At 38.5% G+C, this 20,594-nt stretch overlaps 4 protein-coding genes across 12 annotated transcripts in view; 1 reads left to right on the top strand and 3 right to left on the bottom strand.

Annotated features, from left to right (window-relative positions):
• Positions 1 to 949: 949 nt before the first annotated feature.
• MKKS (MKKS centrosomal shuttling protein) lies at positions 950 to 5,731 on the bottom strand. Its single transcript, XM_076335085.1, has 4 exons — positions 4,741 to 5,731; positions 4,033 to 4,208; positions 3,206 to 3,316; positions 950 to 2,710 (listed from the first exon to the last, which is right to left on the bottom strand). The coding sequence occupies exons 1-4, from the start codon at positions 5,729 to 5,731 to the stop codon at positions 2,270 to 2,272; spliced, it is 1,719 nt and encodes a 572-aa protein (XP_076191200.1). The 3' UTR covers positions 950 to 2,269.
• LOC143158743 (uncharacterized) lies at positions 5,729 to 6,132 on the bottom strand. The gene has a single exon (XM_076335099.1). The coding sequence runs from the start codon at positions 6,130 to 6,132 to the stop codon at positions 5,980 to 5,982; it is 153 nt and encodes a 50-aa protein (XP_076191214.1). The 3' UTR covers positions 5,729 to 5,979.
• Positions 6,133 to 7,158: 1,026 nt separating this feature from the next.
• Positions 7,159 to 9,067, bottom strand: LOC143158742 (uncharacterized). Of its 3 annotated transcripts, none has more exons than XM_076335096.1 (2): positions 9,005 to 9,067; positions 7,159 to 7,367 (listed from the first exon to the last, which is right to left on the bottom strand). In XM_076335096.1, exon 2 carries the CDS (start codon positions 7,348 to 7,350, stop codon positions 7,159 to 7,161), a length of 192 nt encoding a protein of 63 aa, XP_076191211.1. In that variant the 5' UTR covers positions 7,351 to 7,367; positions 9,005 to 9,067. The 3 variants fall into 3 exon arrangements, with proteins under 3 accessions (XP_076191211.1, XP_076191210.1, XP_076191213.1); XM_076335095.1 differs by lacking the exon at positions 9,005 to 9,067 and adding an exon at positions 8,506 to 8,587; XM_076335098.1 differs by lacking the exon at positions 9,005 to 9,067 and adding an exon at positions 8,506 to 8,568 and having other exon boundaries at positions 7,159 to 7,363.
• The window catches only part of SLX4IP (SLX4 interacting protein), an 81,197-nt gene continuing 69,387 nt past the window's right edge, over positions 8,785 to 20,594 (top strand). Inside the window, exons 1-3 of one of the 7 annotated variants that reach the window (XM_076335089.1) lie at positions 8,994 to 9,059; positions 10,390 to 10,551; positions 15,178 to 15,226. In XM_076335089.1, coding sequence (XP_076191204.1) covers positions 15,200 to 15,226 — 27 coding nt within the window. In that variant the 5' untranslated portion in view covers positions 8,994 to 9,059; positions 10,390 to 10,551; positions 15,178 to 15,199. Of the gene's footprint in view, positions 8,869 to 8,993; positions 9,060 to 9,129; positions 9,185 to 10,389; positions 10,552 to 11,237; positions 11,308 to 12,454; positions 12,519 to 13,265; positions 13,301 to 15,177; positions 15,227 to 20,594 lie in introns of those variants that run through there. The other 6 variants (XM_076335090.1, XM_076335088.1, XM_076335086.1 and 3 more) reach the window with 6 other exon arrangements.

The following is a 20,594-nucleotide window of genomic DNA, read 5'->3' as shown; positions in this document are numbered from 1 at the left end:
GCCCACCATTTTTGCATCAGTTTTATCAGGAAACACGGGAGTTCAGCAAAGTTATTTTGATGTTGCTCTCAGATTGAGAGTCAAAATTCTATTTACTTGCATTTTAAGCAGTATCCAAAGTTGTCTCCCTCCTGTGTTACACATTAAAGATAGGGTAACACTAACCACTAAGGGTTCAGGAAGACTGTAGCACAACTGAGAACTGAACTGCCCATAAGCAGCAGTGCCAGCTGCTTATTTATCCTTTTCCGTCACATCGGGAGACAAAAATTGTTATTAAAACTATCTGCATATGAAACAATCTTTGGTTCAGGTGTAAATGATTTTTTACCTACTCACGAAAAGTTAAATTTAATTTTTTCCACACTTTTCTAGTGTGTGCTTTTCATAAAACGGTGTGGGGGGCAGAGGGCAGAGAATAGAATCAGAGCTAACAATGGTTTTATGAGCTGTGAACCGACCTTCAGATACCAAGACAAACAAACACTAGCAACTACTTCTACTTAAATATTGTTTTAATTTTCACTTCACAGCTGTAGTCACTAAATTCAGCATTTTTGCACTGCATAACAAGCTGCTATTACAGGAAGTAAAATACTCTAATTCAACACTGAGTTAGAGACTCATAATTAGATGAAGTATTACCAAGATTCTTCTGTGCCTTAAGATATACACCATCATTTGGCTTCATTATTCTTAATGTTTTCATATGGTTCATGGTATATGGGAGGATCAAGATATGAAAGCAGCCTTTTTAGTAACCAACTTTCAACAGCCTCCATCTCAACCCTTGTAACATTCTTCCACAAATTCCCAAAGGATGCCTTATAGCACTGAAGCAATCATTTCAGGTCATAAAAAGATAAAAAACTTTAAATAACTTTTCATTTTTTCCAGTGAGAAAATGATTATTTATGCTCTTAAAAAGAAAAGGACTTTGTACAAAAGGTCTGGAAAGATCTGGTTTTAATTACATATTTCAAAACTGAGTTATACAGAACAATTCTACTGCTTCTACTCAGTAAATATATTAAAAACTTAAGAGACCAGGAAACAAATAAGCAGACTAGTCTATAACTAACTCGGATGTTTTCTGGAAAAGCATGTCATGAACAATTTGTCCCTTGTGACTGAAAACAAAGAGGGAGAAGAAAAGGGGCAAAGAAAATGAGTTTAAGTGAGAAACTGTAACACCCCTTTTGATCTTGCATGCAAGCTGAAAATGAGGAAAAGTTTCTACCATTCAGTCTACAGCCTTATTTAAAGATCAAAACAAGCCTGAGCAGCTTAAAGCCTTACTTCATTAAAAGGAAAGAAGCTATGCACAGTCGAAGAGTTAATTGAATGGTAAGTGGGACATTCTTTCTTGCAGCTTTGCTTAAATGACAGAAACATCATTATTTATAAACTGTCCTGTATTCCGCAGAAGGCAATCAAGGTCCACTTTAGAAAAGTTTCTTCCATACAGTCTGCCGTTTCTTTTCAAATCTTCTATTACCTACCTGCTACCTTAAGATGTCCAGGTTGAGTTTTAATAACTTTCTAAATCAATTACATATAGGAATTAAAATCTTTCTTCCAGCCATTTAGAAGCAGAAACTGCATATAGCATAGGTGACAAGATCTTCAGAACAAAATTTAAAAACAAGCGGCTCAAGATATTTGCTAAGGAAAGCCTTCTTTTTTACCTACAAAATTAAAAACACCAGTGATAAAGTTCTGCTGCAATACAAAAGTCTCTTTGAATGTGTAAAGCTTTTGCTGAGACTACATAAATTCTAATCCATAACATATGTTTTCTCAGCAAGTGAATTCATTTTTCCCATTCCTTTGAAGATGCCACAGAGCTAACAGAAAAATCCAAAACTTTGCTTAATGCAGAGGGAGTATCATACAGGACTCCGGTAAATAAGTGCTGAATTTAAGAAGGAGAACATTCAAATCTCCCAGGACACAAGAAACTCAATCTTAAGTGTCATTCACTCTTTCAAATACACTAATTTGAATACTCCTAAGTCGTATGTTACTACGATTCACTGTATATGTGGCTAATCATTTAACAGTTCCTAACAAAGTGTTATACACTTGAAAATGCTTGAGGGCACATTAGATTAACAATCAGAAGAGTACTTAATGGCCAACTGGTTGACTTAAAATTTCTGTCTGTTGTCCATATTCTAACCATTTAAAAAGTATCTTAACATGTTATATATGACTCTGCTTTCAATTAAGTATCTTGCTGTGCAACACAATTCATGTAAGATCAGAGCTAATTTTGATCTTCAATTACATATGAGAGATCCAAAATCAGATTGGCTGTCTCCAGAGCTACTTGTAGGCCACTACACTTCGCAGCAAAACAGTCCAATGTCAGAAAATCAGCAACCTTTACTGAGGGGTCTTTAGGGCAGCCCTGTATAATAGGAGAGCCAAACTGGCCTTGCAAAAGCCTCCAGTTGAGACTCTCAGCGTTACCATTAATCCCGCAGCCACACTTTGAAACTAAATCTGACCAGTTCGAGACAGAGGGAAAACCTGATGGAACTAGCCAACAGTGTCCATAAACCGTGTCTGTAAGAATTTCTCCATCATCATGATTCAGAGAGCAAGCTACAGACTCCAGGGAGCGGCAAAAACCATCAGCAACCAATTGGTATTGTGTCCGAGAACAATCTAGATCTTTAAAACAGCTGGTGGACAGACTACAACTCTAAAAAAAAAAAACAAAACCAAGAAAACAGAAAATTAGAACACTGTTTTACATAAATAATTTTAATTAAACATATATCATACTGTTGCCTTTTTTTGTTAAACAGATGGTTCAGTCTTAACTAAAAAAAAATTGTTCATGTGATAATTATTCCACAATAGGAAAGATTTCTAGACAAGTCAAAGTTGAGCTCTGCGCAATTATCTTTCAATATAAAAATTCTACACATTTTTATTTTAACACTTAAAAAATAAGCACTTACCATAATAAATACCTAAAGAAAGACTGACAAGTACAAATACAGTATTAACAAGTCTGAAAGATGTAATTTGCACCGAGTGCTTCAAATAGACCCCTTTGTTTTATATTAGTAGGCAGCAAAAATGCAACATTAATCTAGAAGAGACAAGAGTTTTATCTGTAGCAGTGATTCTACATAAGTTCTTGTTTCCTAAGCATATCAAACAGCTTTAAAAAGCCTTATGTCTTACATACCTTGTGCCTTATGTACGAAGCCAAGTGAGTTTCTGTACAGCCACCTCCTAACAATGCCAAAGGTTCCTTGACTGTTAACTGTAACACATGTTCTGCAGTTTCGCAGGCACGCTGAAAACCATATGAAATTGTCATTAGACATACCACGATTAATAGGATTTTCCACCATTGAAAAAAAACTACTGGAATACAATTTTCAGTAGTTTCTGGTACAGACTTCATAAACTTGAATTACGTGTTGATATAAAGCCGCTGAGTGATTTCCAAAACCACATTCACTCAATGAGAAATTGTCTTTATTTGTCCACACTTGGTATGGAAAAGCAGAAATAAAAAAAAGCTGTATTTTATTCCTTCTTTTAGAAAAACAGGGTTATATATAAAAAGTCAATCAGCATCAATGACATTTCTAGAGCAACTATTCAATGCAAAACTATGCTTGACTACCATTGCAGATATTGCTGCTGGCCTTTTGCTGGACGATTTTTTCTCTATGCTCTCATGGACCAAGTAATGAGAATGAAAATGTTTACCCAGCACCGGCCTCAAGAACAGGTGAAAAGTGTTTCTGTCTCTAAACAACTCCCACATTAAAGTAGAGGCATTACATGAGCATGAGCACTCCAGGGAATTCTGGAAACAAGGGTGTTTCTGACTAGCTTTCTTGAAATTGTATACCTAAACTCTAACTAAATCCCATTTATGTACTAAAAAAAAAAAAAAAAAAAAATCACTTTTCTAACCTCACCATATCTGTATTTCTCACTACTTTATTTTTCCATTAAAAACGTGGCTTTCCAAGAAAGGTTTCAAGAAAATTTGCCTACCTTCAATTCGTCCCATGCCGTTTCATTTCTGTTACAGAGTATCAAGCTGCAGACAACCGTGTCGTTAGGAATTAGGTGCACAAAGTGTTTTGAAGCAAAACTTTCAAGGCGCACATCTTTCAAACTGCCATAACAACTGGGGGACAACGAATGTATGGAAGCTATAGGTTTTGAACCTATAACCAATTAAGAAAAGCAGAGAACGGTATGTATTACTGTCATCAGAAGAGCTATCTGTTGCATTTCATAAAGCATGGACTTTTTTCCTCTTGGCTTTTTAAATTATATATATTCTTCCATACCTAACATTTCACTCTACACAGGAAATCACAAACAGAAACGAACGTGTTTTCAAAGTGCAAGACTTAGTGTTAATTTAAGGTACAAAAAGTAATTGTTTTAGTCTCATTAAATAAGAGTTTGAAAGTAATCTACATTTGCAAACAGTTACTATAACTGGATATTCCTCGTGCAGCAATCAGTAATCACATGTGCAGTATGTCACCATTAGAGCCTGCAAAAGACCAATCTCACCTTAAAAAAAAATGGTTTTCAGACTAGAAAAGAACAACTCTTGCTCAGCTGCTAAGGTAGGATACAGACAGAAATCAGAGAATTCTTACTTGGCAATGACACCAACCTAGACAGGTTTTCATTACGAGACGAACATTAAGGACAATTGTTTAGTACAGAAAACTCGCTCGTTACCTGTCATCCGACTCAGGGGTTCCATCAGAGATAGCCCAGCTCTGTCCACAGCGATGACGTGGTTCTCTTTCAGATACTGTTTCAAGGATGGATGGATAACTTTCTGGCACACTACAAGGCCGACCTCATCATTAACCAGCTGCTTTCCCACATTAAGCAATTGATTCACCTCTGACATTTCTAGAGAAATTCCGTGATGGACTGTTATAGTTCCTTCTTCGGGGTTGAGGAGGTCTCCTGACATGGACACACAGAAAAGCGCTATCTTGATCATGTTTGAACAAGTTCTTTTGACAGCAAGTGGTTTTGCCAATTGAATTTCTGGTGTTTCTATCAGTAGTCCAGGAAGAACTGTAGAATCCATGACTCTTCTACCTTTCACAGGTACTATTATACACTTTCCTAAAACAGCATTAGTCTCTACATGACATGGAACAGTAAACATAAAAGCCTTTAAAATCAGCATGGTGAGATGATCAACTTCTAGTTTATTAAGCATGCAAGCAGGTTTGCTTGTTAATACACTACGTACCAAAGAAAGAAGAGTCTCAAGACTGCTAAAATCCACGGACACCCGGCAGCCACAGGCCTCAGATTTGAGGTAGTCCATACATAAACTCAAAAGATGCTTGCTTATTTTAATGACAGTGCAAGATGCAACATTTAGGCTTTTAAAGTTTTCAATCAAACTACAGCAAAGAATGGCAGTAAATAAGCCACAGTCACTGAAGCGGCATATGTGGTTCTGCACAGAGGCCACCAAAACACTTAATATAGGATGACTGACAGAAAGACGACTGAGTATGGCTGAAGATTGTGAAGTTGTACAAACATAGCCTCCCACACCATTGTGGAGCTGTTTGAGTCTACCAGCAGGACCATAGCAAGATTTTAGTATTCCACTTAGCAGAGACAGTGACTGACTAACTGTATCTTCAGTTAAAGGTTCACTAATAAATAACGGAGGCTTTTTAGCTTCAAGACGAGACATTCTCAAATTAAGATTTTAATTCTGGCCAGCAAAACATATTTCATTTTTACTTGGATCTATAATTCATAGCACTTTTTAAATTTAAAGTAGTACATTTTAATTCTTTGCAGCCAAGGATTATTATTTTAAATGTGAAACAGTAGATACACTACAATAACAACATTCCTGTGACTGCTCATCATCTCTCTCTTAAAATGAGGATTAAATCCTATCGTGAAATTGGTACATAATGACAGCAGTAAGCTATTTCATTCATGATGATCTTCCTTTTTAGCTCCTGAATGTGATTGAACAGATTTTTTTGCAACAAAGTTCACGAGCATGCTTCCAAAATGGACACCTATAAGTGACAGTCCTGCCACAAGCAGAAAGTTCGTTCTACTCCAGCTAGCTTTCCTCATCTCTTCTTCCAGCAACGCTCACAGATGAAAAGCTTCAAAGCTAATTATACCTACAATAAAAAACATAAAGGTATTAGGATAATCTTAAGACAATATTGTGTAACTTGAACGGCTATTTTATTTTTCACAAAAAACTCACATACGGACAAATACCAAACTGTAATGCTTTTTAATTGAGAAAACCCATTAATATTATATATACTACAAGCATATAGTACAGAAATTATACATGTTTGTTCATAACTTCAATTCTGACCACCAGTTTATATACTGTTTCACCTGTAGGTCTGTACATAACAGGCCACTATAAACTGCACTTATTTATATGAATGTGTCAAAACTGTAGTGAGGTTAAGCTGTTTTCACTTGAGCACAAAAGAACTGAACTACTCAGCGCTGCTTCCCTGGCAACCACTTCAGAAACAAAAGCTTTTAGTTTAAGAACTAAACTTTAAGAAATCTCCACCTCTGAAAGAAAGGTTCTTTACTTCAAGATGCCCAAGATATAAAATTCTTTTCGGTTCTTAAACACTTCAAAACTTGAAGGGATATTTTTCTTTACATTTCTATGTAAAGGTACAGTATTTAGACTTCTCTCATACTTGAGTTTCTTTTCTACTGTAATGACCATCCCTACTAACAACACAGAATATATTCCTACATGAAGTCACAATTATTTCTGGGCAGTTTTGAGCCTGAAAGGACACTTCTGCAGACCCAGTCACAAGAGTTTGACTATTGCCTTGAAGTTATTGGAGTTTATTTTTAAATATCTTTTAAGACCTATAATACCATCACTTAATTGATGGTGATTTAGTAGTAGTTTTTGAGATGTACGACACATTTTTTGGGTCCATGTAACTACCAGATTATCTCAGTTGCAAAAAAAGACTAGAACTCTGGAAGACTAAAGTTAGAGCAGCAGGACTGCACGTTGGAAAACTCTCATTTAATTGACTCATCTCCTGCCTCAAAGATACAGATACAGCTAATTAGGCAACTTACCCACAATACATAGCACTAATGCTATTTTTCTTTATTTTTGTGATCGCTTCGCATCACGTATGCCACAATCCCAGGTTCTGGAACAAAGTCCTCTGTCTTCACTTGGAAAATAGGACTGGACTTGATGTAAAACCACCCCCAGTGCACCAGCCCAAGGCTAGTTCCCATAACAATCAGAACTTTGTAGTCCTTCCAGATGGTTTTAAGACCCATTGCAAACTGGCATCTACCTAGGTAAAGATAATTTATTATTTTAAATATATTCTAGAAATCCTTCTTTTTACTCTATAATAGCACATAACAGATGAACCCGAATGTTAATATTTTTAATTACAGTGCAGCAGATGATTAAAAGACAAAATGACACAAGAAAGTCTTACTTTGTGAACTCAGAGAAGAAAGCCTATAAAAATAGCCTCAATTCAGACATCTTGAAATGTTAATCGGTGCATTTCCTTCAAGCTTTGGCATGCTAAATCTTAAAGCTCTGTTAGTTTGTTATGTTTATCGAATTACAAATATTCCTGCTTCAGATGATAAATATTTGAAGTCTAAAACAAAGCAGTTTCAAAATACACCCTTTCTTTCCCCCCCCCCCAGTTAATAAAATTCAATGACTGAGCTCCTAACAATATGGAACTTCTAACTTGCAGGCCAAACAAGCCGCAATGCTTCTGACATCAGTTTACGTTGCCCAGAGCAGCAGCTATGCCTGCCTACCTTAGCCCTCTTCGCCCTTGATCTTCAGAAACTACAAAGTATCAGTACAAACGTAATAAATACATCCTTGTCTAAAAAGAACGTGTAAGCCTCTACTTTCCATGGGAGTTCATTAAGAATTACCAACTACAGGGAAAAAAATGTATGTACACTCAGGTTTTATATCAAAATAACTTCTTGCTTTGAACAGCTACAAAGGTACAACTCGGAGAGTAAAGGTTCCTGCGCCCAACTTCATCCACCTGACAGGAGTAACGTGTCCCACTAAACCCCCCCTTCCATCACGCTGTGGAGATTTCACAGCTTCACGCCGCTTAGCCCACAAGGCAAAGCGGACCCAAAAATCACACAGCCGGCCGGTACGCCTGAGGCAGCCGCACTCCGGCCGCGAGCTGCTGATGCGAGCGGCCGCGGCCCAGCCCGAGCAGCCCGCCTTCGGAACGGGCGGGCCGGCGGCAGAGACCCCTCCCGCCTTCGGTCACGCCGCGACACGTCCCCAGCCGACCCCCCCTCTCCCCCGCCGCGACCCAGCGAACTTGCGGCGCGGACGCCCAAAGGGGGGTGGGGAGCGGCTCTCCGCGGGCCAGGGGCGGCTGAGCAGGACCGGGACGGCGGGAGGGACCGGGGCGAGGGAGGGGGACGGCGCACCTGAGGCTTCTCTTCCCTTTCCTCACGCAGCAAGAGGCTGCGGGTGGGGAAGGCGCAGCCCTCCCGGCGCTCGCCTCAGCTCTCGCTCCAGAGAGGAGAACGGAGGACTCGCCTGCCCGACGGCCAGCACCTCACGGCGATGAGGGACAGGTCCCCATGAGCCACGCGCCCCCTTGCGCCCCCTTTCGCCCCCACGCGTTTAAACCCCCAACGGCAGGAAGCGGCCTCGCGCGGCCCGGAAGCACGGCTCGCGCCCCGCCCGGGGCTGCAGCTGGGGCTGGAGCGTTCTTCCTCTCGCCCGCCGTTGGCCAAGCCCCTGCGTCACGTGACAACGAGGCGCGCTCGCTCTCTCGCGGGGCCCGGGTACGCCTCAGCCAGCCGCGTGCGGCTGCCCCGGCGGCCATTTTGCGTTCGGGCAGGGTAGGGCGGGCGGCGGCGGCGACAGCCGGCGGCCATTTTGGATAGGGGAGAAGAAGCTCGCGCTCGGCAGCCATCTTACTTGGGGGCAGAGGAGCCGTTAGAACCGTTGGAGGCAGGCGCGGCGCAGGGAGGAGGTACGGCGCTACTACGGCGGCAGCGCTGCCGCCGCCCGGCTGGGACCCTCATCCGGGAGGCTCTTGAGGGGAGCGGCCGCGCCTCGGTCTTCAGTCTCGCTTTCCTCCCTAGATAAACGTGTGAGGTGAGGTGCCGGGGGAGCTGCCGCCGCTGCGGCGACGGTGCCGGCTGGCTCCCGCCGCCCCTCCCTCAGGCGCCGCCTCGGCTGGTTCCCTCCTGCGCCGCCCCTCGCGTCAGCACCCCTTCCCGGCCCGGCGAGGGGCGAGCCTCTGAAGCACCGGCCAGGCTTAAAATATGTATATCTCCGTGACTTTTCTTCCTTGCTTAACTCCTGTTGCAGTCACTCCGCATTACTTCTGCGCGCACCTGTCTGAGCCTTCCTGCAGGCGGACAGTGCTGCCCTGACCAAGTTCAAGAAAACTTCGTTGCCTGACCTCTCCTAAAAATTTTTCTTAGCTCTTATTCTATACTGCACCTTTTCTGTACTCGCTCTTCTCCTTTCCCCCCCCTACTCCTGCAGTCGCTGTCAAGAACATCTTGTATTATATTCATGTGTTAATGTATAGGCTTATTTTTAATTTTGTGTATAGTTGCAGAGTTTACAACTGTAGCTAAAAGGCAAGTTTTTAATGCCTAATCTTCGTACAGAAAGGAGTATAACAATTTTTTTCTTTTAAGTTTTGTGGAACGGCTGAATGCAATGTTCATTGCATTCAACTGTTCCCAAAACTTAAAAAAAAAGGCATCCAGCAATGCAAGAAGATAATAGCTGGCACCTGTCTGTAATAAGCATGCTGATGTTCCTCAGAGTCTCTCATTCCTCTAGTTCTATACAGTTGTGTGGTGAAAGGGTAACATTTTTGAAACCAAATTGTTGAACTTTAAAGGTGAATTGTCAGTTCATTAATTGAAGGAGTGTAGATAACAATAGGCTAAAGGTATGCTAACTTGTTGGAAGACTAGTTTCCAAAAGGTTAAGTGGAGAAATTGGGAACAGTGGACCTAAATATCCTGGAACTGCAAAATGTGAAGATTCTGGCATGTCTTTTCAGAACTAGAAATACTTTACTAAATATGTGAGCGTTAGTGGTGGCTGAGTATTACACTGCTCATCCCAAGCTTAGGATCAGCTCTCAGAAACTGACTAAAAGAGTGCTGGGTCTGGGCTGGACAACGTTTGACTTTGTTACCTAAGGACTGGAAAGTTCAGAAAAATTCTCTTTTGTGTTGCGATAGCTAATTTTGAACTGCAAAAATAGTTAATATTAACTTATTCTAGAAATGGGTTCCTTAATTAGCATTTGTGGTTTTGTTTCTGCCTTTTTTTAGGTGCCCACCTCTCCCCACACATGGTAAAGGCACCCAAAGATGGGCAGTGTGAATAGTTTGGAGCTGTTGTGTTAGAAGCTGCTGTATCTTCAAGTGGGCATGTGTGGCAGGAGTTTTTGGTTCCTTATTCCTGAAGTAGAAGGAAGCTGCTACTTTGCTAAGGTAAGATGTTGTTCATCAGCTGGCAGAAAACACTGTAGCTTGCTCTCTGGGAGGCCGTGTTTCCTGGCTTCTCCTGAGTGTCTACCATTCCACTTAACGTCAAATTTAGGAAGAAAGGTATTCTGCCACGTTATTTTTGAAGCATGTCTCACTCTAGCTACAGGCAACCTATGTGTTTAATTCTAGATCGTGTTTTCTTGTACAGGCTGTCTATCAAAAATTTAGATGTTGAAATACTGCAAATACTGTATCAAGACTTTTTTTTTTAAATATATAAATATATAGTTTCTGAGAGGACTTTTTCTGCCTTATTTTCTTATCTTCACATTTCTTTATGTACAGTTTCCTTTAGAGGTTCACATTAGTTTGCAACAGATATGGTATTCGATGAAACAGATTCTTATTATCAAATAGTAGCAATTGTAATAGATCTGTGTTTCTTGTGGGGTTTTTTCAACACAGAAAAATGGCAAACTATTTTGGGGCTTGCTGGCTTTTTTTCTTATACAATTGGTGGGTGTTTTTCCTCATTTTCTGATGTCTTAGTATTGGTTATCTTTTCGTTAGTAAATGTTCAGCGACTTTCCTGATGTTTCACACCTTAGGTGTATTCATCTTGGTTTTCGAAGGATTTGCTTACATTTATTCTGTCTGCTGTATTTCCTTTATCTTATCTATATGGTCAGTGAGAAGAATGTGGTAGTTGGCAAACTCCCAAAGTCAGCTTATTCCCATGAAGAGCAAATTGAACCAAAGGTAACTTCTCTTGCGCACCATTTTTCTTTCTTTTTTTTCTTCTATTATTTTGTAAATTGGATTTGGAGAGGATTTCTGCCTGCCAGCAGTCCTTCTCACATCACTAGTAGCAGAGTTGTTGCAACAGTAGTATTCTGGATGGCAAATTGTTATGAAAAAGAGCTTGGTGATGCCAGAATAAGTTCAGCTGATTCATCCCTGTGCTTTGTTTGTTCTCAAGCAGGACATAAGCATTTGGAAAAGAGATGATGCTCTGGCATGTTTTGTTGCAACTCTTCTTCATATTATTGCTACTGTAAGGATTAATGATAAAACATTAGCAGTCCAAATATTGTTCTTCAGGTCACAAGCCTGCAGCACCATTTTGAATTGTATGCCATATGCAGCTCAAAAACGGTGTACAATCTAGGTGAACTATGTTCCTGGAAGCATGAGGCAAAGTACCTTGTGTTCTACCATATCCCAAGGTACAGGTAATTCTGAGTAAATGTTAGGTTTGTTTAATATTATCAGTGCTGTTGTAGGAGCCTTTAGTTGATGGTGCGCTCCACAGCAAATTGTGTTTGTAATTACAGATTTCCTAACTTCAGGTTATGATTCTAGCTACTTGGAGAAGAGACTATAGCATTTAACAGTCTTCTACTTTTTGCTGTGTCTTGCCTACTGTTTTTCCTATTTTTTATTTTTTTTATTTTTTTTTTGCTTGGGGGGAGCAGGTAGGGATTGTTAGTAAAGCTCTAGATACTAGCCTTTCATTAAAATTAAAAACCCAAGCCTGAAATGCTGCTGTGAGACTTTTTTTTTAAGAGAATCTGATGAGTTGTATGTGCCCAGGTTTTGTGGTGTTTTGAAAAGGCTGTGAAATATCTTACTATTTGCTTTTTGTTTTTGCATGATGGGGTGGGTGGTCCTTCCTTGGATTTCTTGGACACCAAGAATACAATGTTGTTCACCGTTACACGGAACTGAGAAGTGCAGTTGGTTTTCACTTGGTGGCTGCCATTTCCCTTTAGCATCTCTTCTGACCTAGTTCTAGCAGCTGCTGTTTCAAGAACTTCTGAGTTTTGTCTCCTACTAAGATTCTTCTTATAGTTGTTCTATTATGTTTACTTCTATAGAGTAGCACCTTACTACCTGACTGAATTGAAATGTGATGTTCCAAGTGGTCCAGAGCACTGTTCCTTACATTGTGTTTCTCAAGATTGCTATCTGTAAAGTTGACAGAATTTACTCTGATAGAAAAGTTTCTAGGGCTATTTTGTGCAAGAAAGAATGATAGTCGTGTGGCACAAGGCATGGTATTCCAGCCTCTGTCTGCAGGCTGTCATTTGAAAATTCAGTTTGCTTGCTCTATGTAACTTTTTGTTTACTATTACTATGCAGCTGATAAAAGCTCTAACTTTGAGCTTTTTCAGAACGTAGTTGAAACATTTTATTAACTATATTAAAGTGTATTTTCTGTAGTTACTTGCAGAATGATTCTCAGTTCAAACTCATTTTAACCTGGTTACAGTGACAACCACTTTACTTCCCACTCCTTACGACCTTTTTACTGTTTCTGTTTCTTACTGCTTGGATATTGATATGATACATAGAAAAAAATCATTGAAGTAATTGAGAGTTTTCCTTGAGCCAGTGTATGGAATTGTGCCCTTGTTACTTTCACATTTTCTTGCAGTTGTTTGGAAGTGTTGGGTCTCAGCATTTGGATATTTGGAATGGAAGCACTGCATGGAAGTGTTTATTTAGTTCAAAATGATTACTGTTCAATCTTAAGATCAAAATTATCTGTGCTATGCTATGTTGTTGTAAAGTGGGTCTTTATCTTGTTTTGCGCTTTTTTTGAAGTTAAATAAGGATAATGACTGCATTTTGAAATGTGTAAGTCTAGTGCCTGACAGAGACACATATCACCAACCTGACTTGTATCCTGAAATTTTGACAGCTCTATCGCAGTGCTTTACAATAACTTGAAGTATGCAGTGAGAAATGGGTACGTCTACCTGTGTTCTTACTATTTTTCTATACCATCTCTTACAAAATTGACCAGATTTGTCTATCTTATTAAAAGACTAATCCTTTAGGAAACTTTAGAATGTAAAAGGCAGCTCTATGCTCAGGGTAATTTCTGTTGCTGTTCGTCTATTGCAGGCAGCAGCTACTGACACTTGTTTTCTTTCTCGATTTTGAAGTTTGAACTGTATCTTCTGCCGGTATACTAAGACCCTTGTTCACCTGATTTTCTGTCCAATCCAAGTGTCTTCCTTGTCTGTCGCTTCTGTTCCTATCCTGTGTGAAAATAGAATGGATCTTAATTTTTTTATTCCTGGGTTTTTGTTGATACTAATCTGGTACCATAGGGCCCATTCCATGTCTCTTCTGAATCCCAGCATTGTGGGGTTAGTTGGAAAGACTTTCAGGAATTTAACCTGTCTTCTACCTTTTGACAAGTGAATGTTTAGCTCCCATTTATGTGGAGAATGATGAGCTTCCCCAGTAGTTTCAGTGCTGTGACTGTAATTGTTGTCAGTTTGGGGAAGAAAAAAAAAGCAGTTAAAAACCTGAAATTGGTGTGGAAGGTGATTAGACTTGGTTTGGCTTGCAAGCCAGCTTGAAGATTGTAGTCATTTGAGTGAGATACATTGTTCTTCTAAGGGGTGGTGGTGGGGAATCTTAGCAATTAATTGACGGTTTCTTCTTGCGCCCAAGGGAGGGTGCATTTAACTTCCAGCATGAATTAATGCTTCCTGAGTTACTTGGAATGGTCTGAGGCAGGATCAGGGTCTGTGCAGCTAAATGTACCTCACTCAGTATCCCAAACTAAGCAGTCTAAACCCTGTTTGGGGTAAGCAAGAGAAGAGGATGTCTAAAGTTCACTTTACTTTTGTGCAACCACAGAAAGGCTCAGGTCACATTGCTTTATGCATGTAGTAGTCTAAAATTTTAAATATACATAATAATATATGCATGCTAGGTGCACTGGAAGACATAGTTTCTTACTTAAAAAAAAAACAAAACAAAACGTGACTGCGCTTTGTTCTTGAACTGGTTTAAACTCTGATATTACTGATTACCAGAACTGCAGGTAGTGAATAGGTGTCTCAATTCTGAAGTTTGCTTACTGCCGCTTGGTCTGAAAGCAAGTTTTGAAATTTGCGTAGTGTTGCTGAGCCCCTGTTAAGAGCATGGTGGAGGATATTATTTCTATAGGGCCATTGTTGTATGCAGGCTCTTGTGGGCTCCCTAGCTAAGTAGAAATGGAGTATCCACAAGATAGGAAGGGATGAACTTTATGTAGAGAGGACTCTCTTGACTGGAGCAGGTATTATTTCATGTATTAAGATTATTTTTTCTTGAAAACAATACCTTTTTAATTTTGTGTGTTTTCTTCCCTCTTTTCTTTGTCATTCTTTCTTTCTTTAAGCTATGCAAAGGGATTTTATGTGAAGCTATTATTTTGAAAGAGAAACTAGGCCAGGGGCCGTATGCATAGGGACCAGTGGTTGAGACAGTAGTAAAGAAATATTCCAGGTTTAGTTTGCTGCTCTCTGAAAGGCTTCTTGAGGGTAAGTTATGTAGGTTTGTCTCTGTCTTGGTACTGGTCTGAAAAATAGTTCTAATTTTGTACTTCATGTGTTGGATGCTAAGTGCCTGAACAATTATGAGGTTCACTAAAACAAACCAAGGCAGGTAGCTAAGTAAGTCTCCTTTAAATAAGAGTTTTCCTTGGTTTTCTTAAAGCAGAGTATAGGGTTTGAAGAACAGCAGTAATGAAAAAAATGAGTAATAGATTTTAAAAATCCTTCTCAGTTGGTGTAGAGATCTGAGTTTTTCTATAGTGCTGATCACTTTTAATTGATATTTTTATAGGACCAGCTTACACTGACCTATCATGGCATCCAACAAATTTGTCATTAAGGTAAGTAGAATGTCATAGCTTTCATTTAAAAAAAAAAAAAAGAAATCTGTAATACTGCTTAGAATGTGTGTACGTTGATTTTAAAAGTTAATGATGAAGAGGTGCGTCCTTCAGGCTTCTGGTCATAGTAGCATACTTTATATCGTTTTTTTCTCTCTCTTTGGAAGCAAATTTCTTGAATTGCTCTTTATCATGGCATAGCGTGTCTGAGGTCAGCTGAAGATTAAAATCGTGTAACTAAAAGTGGTTAGTTGTGTAGTTAGAATTAGAAACTGCATGAATTCTCAGTAAAACAGTATTTGCTACCTGAAATAAAATTTAGGATTGATTCTTCTCTTACTGTAATCTTGCAATATTATTTGTGTACTTCCCAGGTAATCTAAGAGTTCCTGCTTTAAGGCATAGCAATGTTCTTAAACTCTTTATCACATTTTACTCTTTATTTGCATCTTTTTTTTTGCCTCTTTTCCCATTTTCAGGGATTAGTTGTCTTACATCCAGTAAAATGCCATTGCCGTTTATTTTGCAAACAGTCTCTGACTTTTGGTTGTGTATCTGAAGAGTAATGCTTTTCAAAACATTCTGTAATGAACATAGCACTTCATAATTCTTCTACCGTAACTATATCAGCTTATCAATAAATAAAACTAGTTGTTCAGTAAAAATTGTGAAACCTTCTCTTTTGGACCTTCTTTCCTGTTTCTGTGTTCCTGTATGTCTGGTGTAGTTTAGGTAACGCATACATTTCGAAGTGATTAGCACAATATATTATTCTCTTGGAAATGTTTTTTCCAGGAATTTTCTGAACAGAGGAGACTTTTTCCTCTGTGGATTGGCTTGGGTTTTTTGGAGGGCAGCTACAAAAACCTTCCTGACTGATCAGGCTGTGGAAGCTGTTGAAGCTTGGTTTTGTGGGTAACCAACCTGTTCAACAAGCAGACTGAACGCTTCATTTTTGTGTGCTATGTGTTCTTTTCCAAGGAAAACTGCTGTTATTTAGTGGGAAGTTTGCTTTAATTTTTTTACTGTTTAACATGATTGTAAACCTTAAATTGATAGTATCAATGTCTATACTATTCACTGCTTCTGAATTGATATAGGAGTTAGGAGAAATACCTTTGATTTTGAGCACGTTTTAGCTGATACTCTGAGTCTATGTGCCACTGATGAGGGCAACAACAGGAGCTGAGGCTGAAGGCATTGTTTTTCTCACCTGAGAACTCTTGATATCATGAACGTTAATGTAAAATGACTAAAATGTATCAAATACATAATGTAAATATGTGAAAAGCTGACTGGCATTCGCTTTGTGCACAGATGCGTAACATTTTACTTGTTAGATCAGGGATTTTGTATGTGAATATTTGCTTCTTTACGTTAACTGGATTTGTATTTAATGTAACTACTCCCTTTTTAAAGACTGTTCAACTTTCACATAAATTTTTCAAGGAAGATCCCTGTGCAGAAGATTCTCCATTAAAAGGCACAAAATACTCTCACTCCTCTCTGCAGGGGGAGTATTGAAAATACTACGTTCTTACTTTTAGGTTCCTCGTGTTTGAAATTGATAAGGGTATTTTACTGAGTCTGAAAATGTTCCATGCATGTCTCGTCTTCTACGTTCTCTACTTTTAAGTTTTCAGATTTTGTAAGCATGTGTATGTTAATCTTGTTGGTAAGAGAGCGAAAAGTACAGCTTATCAGTCTTTCAAGTCTTAGCTGACTGGAACGTAATTAAGAGGAAAACACCTGTAATGTGTTTAATGGCTTAGCTTCTTAACAGCACGTGTTTTATATGAGAATCTCTGTACCTCCAATGTAATGGTCAATTATTTTCAGTAGAGGGAGTAGTTGGCCTATTTTTGAAAGGCGATCCTAAGCTTGGTTTTATGGGCAATTACGAGCGATTGAAATAAAATAATTGATGCAGTAAAATAGCTTTAAACCTTAATACAAAAACTATGGTTAGGTCCTAAACATGCTTGCTTCACTTGCCAAGTGGCTGGATGCCATAGTGTTGTGATGTGCAACAGATAATATTTTGTGCAAGTTAGTTTGATCATCAATTTTCAATTTTAGGAAATATTGATACTTCATAAAGCACTGCATGGTAAAATACCCCCAAATCTGGAAAATAAGACATATGAATTTAATTAAGCTTTCTGTGTGTGTTGCTAAAATATTTTACTGCTGTTCTGAGAAATAAATCTTAACTTTAATTGGTAAGGCTTAAAGCAAAATCATGAACTCTGTATGGATTTGAAAAATACTATCACTAGGGCCTTGTTGAAAACTTTGGACAAACTAGAAAGAATTGCTCTTCCAGAATTGTGTAAATTGACTTTATTCATGCCAAACTGCAAAACTAAATATAGTAATTTTTATGGCTGTAATAGAAAAAATTCATTTACTGTTTTCTGCAATTTGTTCATTTGCCAAACACTGAAGACTGTAAGTTGTTACTACATTTCAATAGCTCAACTCAAAGAGAAGCTTTTTTACTTTGCCATTTCCTACTTTGAGAAATTAAGAGCTCTGTTCTGTCTCAGATTTGTAGGCCTTTGCTAGCACATATCTTAGATTAAGATAATTATAGTTTCAGTGTTCCCTCTGCTCATCCAGCACACTCTGCAGTCGGTTTTCCAGCAGTGTTCCTTGTTATCAATTTAAATTACTGCATGCTGGAAGTGTATATGAAACTTTTTGGTGCTTGCTACTTCAAAGTTTTTGCTTGCTTTAAATTGTAAGTTCCTTTGAAGCAGTGAGCATATTTTTGTTTTGTATTGGGAACAAAGGTGGAAGTACTGGATATGATGGGACAGAAAAATGACAGTACAACTGTAATGTGGTCAATTTTCCCCTTCATTTTGCTTGTGTATGTATCCTTTTTTAATGTTGATGTTTCTTAATGTAATCATTAAGATATTGATTTATAACCAAAGGCGTCTTAACATCTGTCTTTGCATGTCTTAGAAGTGCTCCATGAAAGAAAGTGTGCATAGAAAGAATGTTGATTATAGGCCCTAACAGTAGGTAGAAGGAAATGGAAAGAGATCTTCCTGTCAGACAGTATGCTAGTAGGTACTTACAGCACCGTACGGGTCATTTTAGGGTCTGCTCACAGACCTGTAGAAGGTATTATTGTCTTTGGTCTGGACTAAGAAAATGTGCAGTTTATTTTGAAGGGGCCTTTTGTTGATATTTCCATGCATGTTTAAATCTATTAACAGATTTCTAATGCTAAAGCTTCACCATATCTCTGGCCTTTCCAGTGCTTGCTTTCTTTTAGCTACCAGTTGAAATGTAATACAGCGATAGTATGTCGATAAAGATTTCTGTATCAGATATGTCTGTTTGGATGATTCTTAGGAGACATCTAAGTGGGCAAGACAGATTAAAGTTCACATTTCTGTGAAGTGTGTCCATTGAATTAGCTAATCAATATTTCTGTAAATATTTTGCTCTGTGAGAATGTGGTGTGTTTGCTGCTTCTTGCAAGGAGTTTGGAGAGAAAAAAACTAGGGAGATGAGTAGGTTTTCTTATCTCATTTTTTAATTTTTTGCTGATTCCATATAATGAGTAATGGAGGATAGTAAATAATGCATTTTACTGCTCTATTAAGTCTATAGATACATGAATGCAGTGCTCTCAAGTGGAGAGTGAGAGTAAGGAATACTGTTTGTGTTTAAAATAATTTTCTTGTATGTTGTGACTGCTCAGAGTTACTAGACTGATACTACAGATGCTTTTTTTTACATATGTTGTTTTGAATTGTTTAGCATACTGACTTCTAGTTTGAGAACTAGATTTTTTTAGAGTGCTTAGTTAAAATAACTAATAAATACGGTGTTTTCTGATGTCCATTTCTTTTTCCCCATTGCAAAACTAAGACATTTGTATGTGAAATTTATGTAGTTGGAGTACTTGCAAATGTTTCCATAGAAATAAGCTGTAAGTTTGATTTCTACAATCTGATAGAGTTTGTAAAAGTTCTCCAAACTGATTAAAGGTCATTGAGTTTTATGTGTACTGTATGTTCTTATATTTGCTTTTTGGGTCTTTAAAAATTAAGGAATAGCTATATTAACCATTTAATGGTAGTTTTTTTGTAGGGATGGTGTTCTCCTAAAGCAACATTGCTCAGAACAACTATAAATACAGGTGGTTGGAATTGTTATTATCAAGTAGCATCATGCACTTCACTCAGCTGTGATGTTTGTTTCTATACGAATGGATAAAATATGATACTTGTCTCAAAGGGCTTAAATGTCTTAAGAAGATAACAAGGGACCTGGGGGAAAATATGATTTAAAATAGGAAGTAGAAAACAATAATAATGGATGGAGGGACATCTATTTGATTTTCTTTCTTAACTCTGTATTTAATTCCCAATTTCATGGGACCAGATACGGAATGACTAAAGTGATGAGTAAATAAGTTCCAGAAGAAAGAAAAGAGGAAGTTGGGAGGTAGAGAGGGGAGGAAAATTAAGTGTAGGATCTAATTCTAAACCTCCTGGAGTCAATGGAAGTTTCCTCACTGACCTCAGAGGATTAATTTGCAAGCCTAGGGAAATGATGAGTGGATGAAGAGTTGGGAGATTAAAGTGTTAGCAAAAGGAGAAAGGAATAGGAAGCCAGAGGGATAAACAACAATAGTGAAAACACTGCTTTCACAGGGATCACTTCAAATAAGGAATAAAAGGATGGTTCAATTTGCATTACTTTTTTTAGTAATTAAAATAAATCTGATTAGCTTTAAAAGTACAAGTTGTGCCAGAAAATTAGGTTTTTGCTAATTGTGAGCTATATACTACTGTGACAGTGATATGGGATTCTAAATACACACCATACCAAGTGTTACTAATTTTTTTTAGATTTAATAAATTCAAAGATGTAATCTCCATGATATTTGCCATATGCCTTATTTCTGACCAGCACTACCATATTTTACGCCTCCACTGTTCTGCTTCTTGGAGATCTTGGTGGTACTGCCTGCTCGACCCCCAAGTCCAGCAGTGAAGGAGGAAGAGATGGGAAACTTAGAAGCAGACTTCAGTCTCTGTGAGTCCAGCAAAACATCAGGGCTTAGCAGAGATGCTGGATGGGGTCACTGAATGTCTTTAGGTCCTGGGAGAGGCTTCAGCTTGCGCTGTAGGTGAAATTCTTCAATTCTTTCCAGTGAGTTCAGATGGAGGTTAGTAGGCTGGGAGGTAGAGATCCACGTTTCATATAGTACCTGGTAATGCCATGTACAAACAGTTTAATGATGCAGTGATGCAGTTTTTGCTCTTGATGTTAGTATCATGAAAATTTAATATAAAATTTTTTGTATTGTTTCGTGTGGCCTCTCCCCACCCTGGACAAT

Source organism: Aptenodytes patagonicus, chromosome 3 (assembly GCF_965638725.1).
Source record: "Aptenodytes patagonicus chromosome 3, bAptPat1.pri.cur, whole genome shotgun sequence".
Classification (NCBI taxonomy): Eukaryota; Metazoa; Chordata; class Aves; order Sphenisciformes; family Spheniscidae; genus Aptenodytes; species Aptenodytes patagonicus.
The sequence above is the reverse complement of the archived record's forward strand: the minus strand, read 5'-3'. Positions and strand labels throughout refer to the sequence as shown.

Excerpts from the sequence above, each read along its gene's own strand:
- LOC143158742 (XM_076335096.1), bottom strand. The coding sequence starts at position 7,350 with ATGGGTCTTAAAACCATCTGGAAGGACTACAAAGTTCTGATTGTTATG.
- MKKS (XM_076335085.1), bottom strand. The coding sequence starts at position 5,731 with ATGTCTCGTCTTGAAGCTAAAAAGCCTCCGTTATTTATTAGTGAACCT. Across the intron at positions 4,209-4,740 it reads ACCCCTGAGTCGGATGACAG|GTTCAAAACCTATAGCTTCC; the intron begins GTAACGAGCGAG and ends AATTGGTTATAG. Across the intron at positions 2,711-3,205 it reads CTTCGTACATAAGGCACAAG|AGTTGTAGTCTGTCCACCAG; the intron begins GTATGTAAGACA and ends TTTTTTTTTTAG.
- LOC143158743 (XM_076335099.1), bottom strand. The coding sequence starts at position 6,132 with ATGAGGAAAGCTAGCTGGAGTAGAACGAACTTTCTGCTTGTGGCAGGA.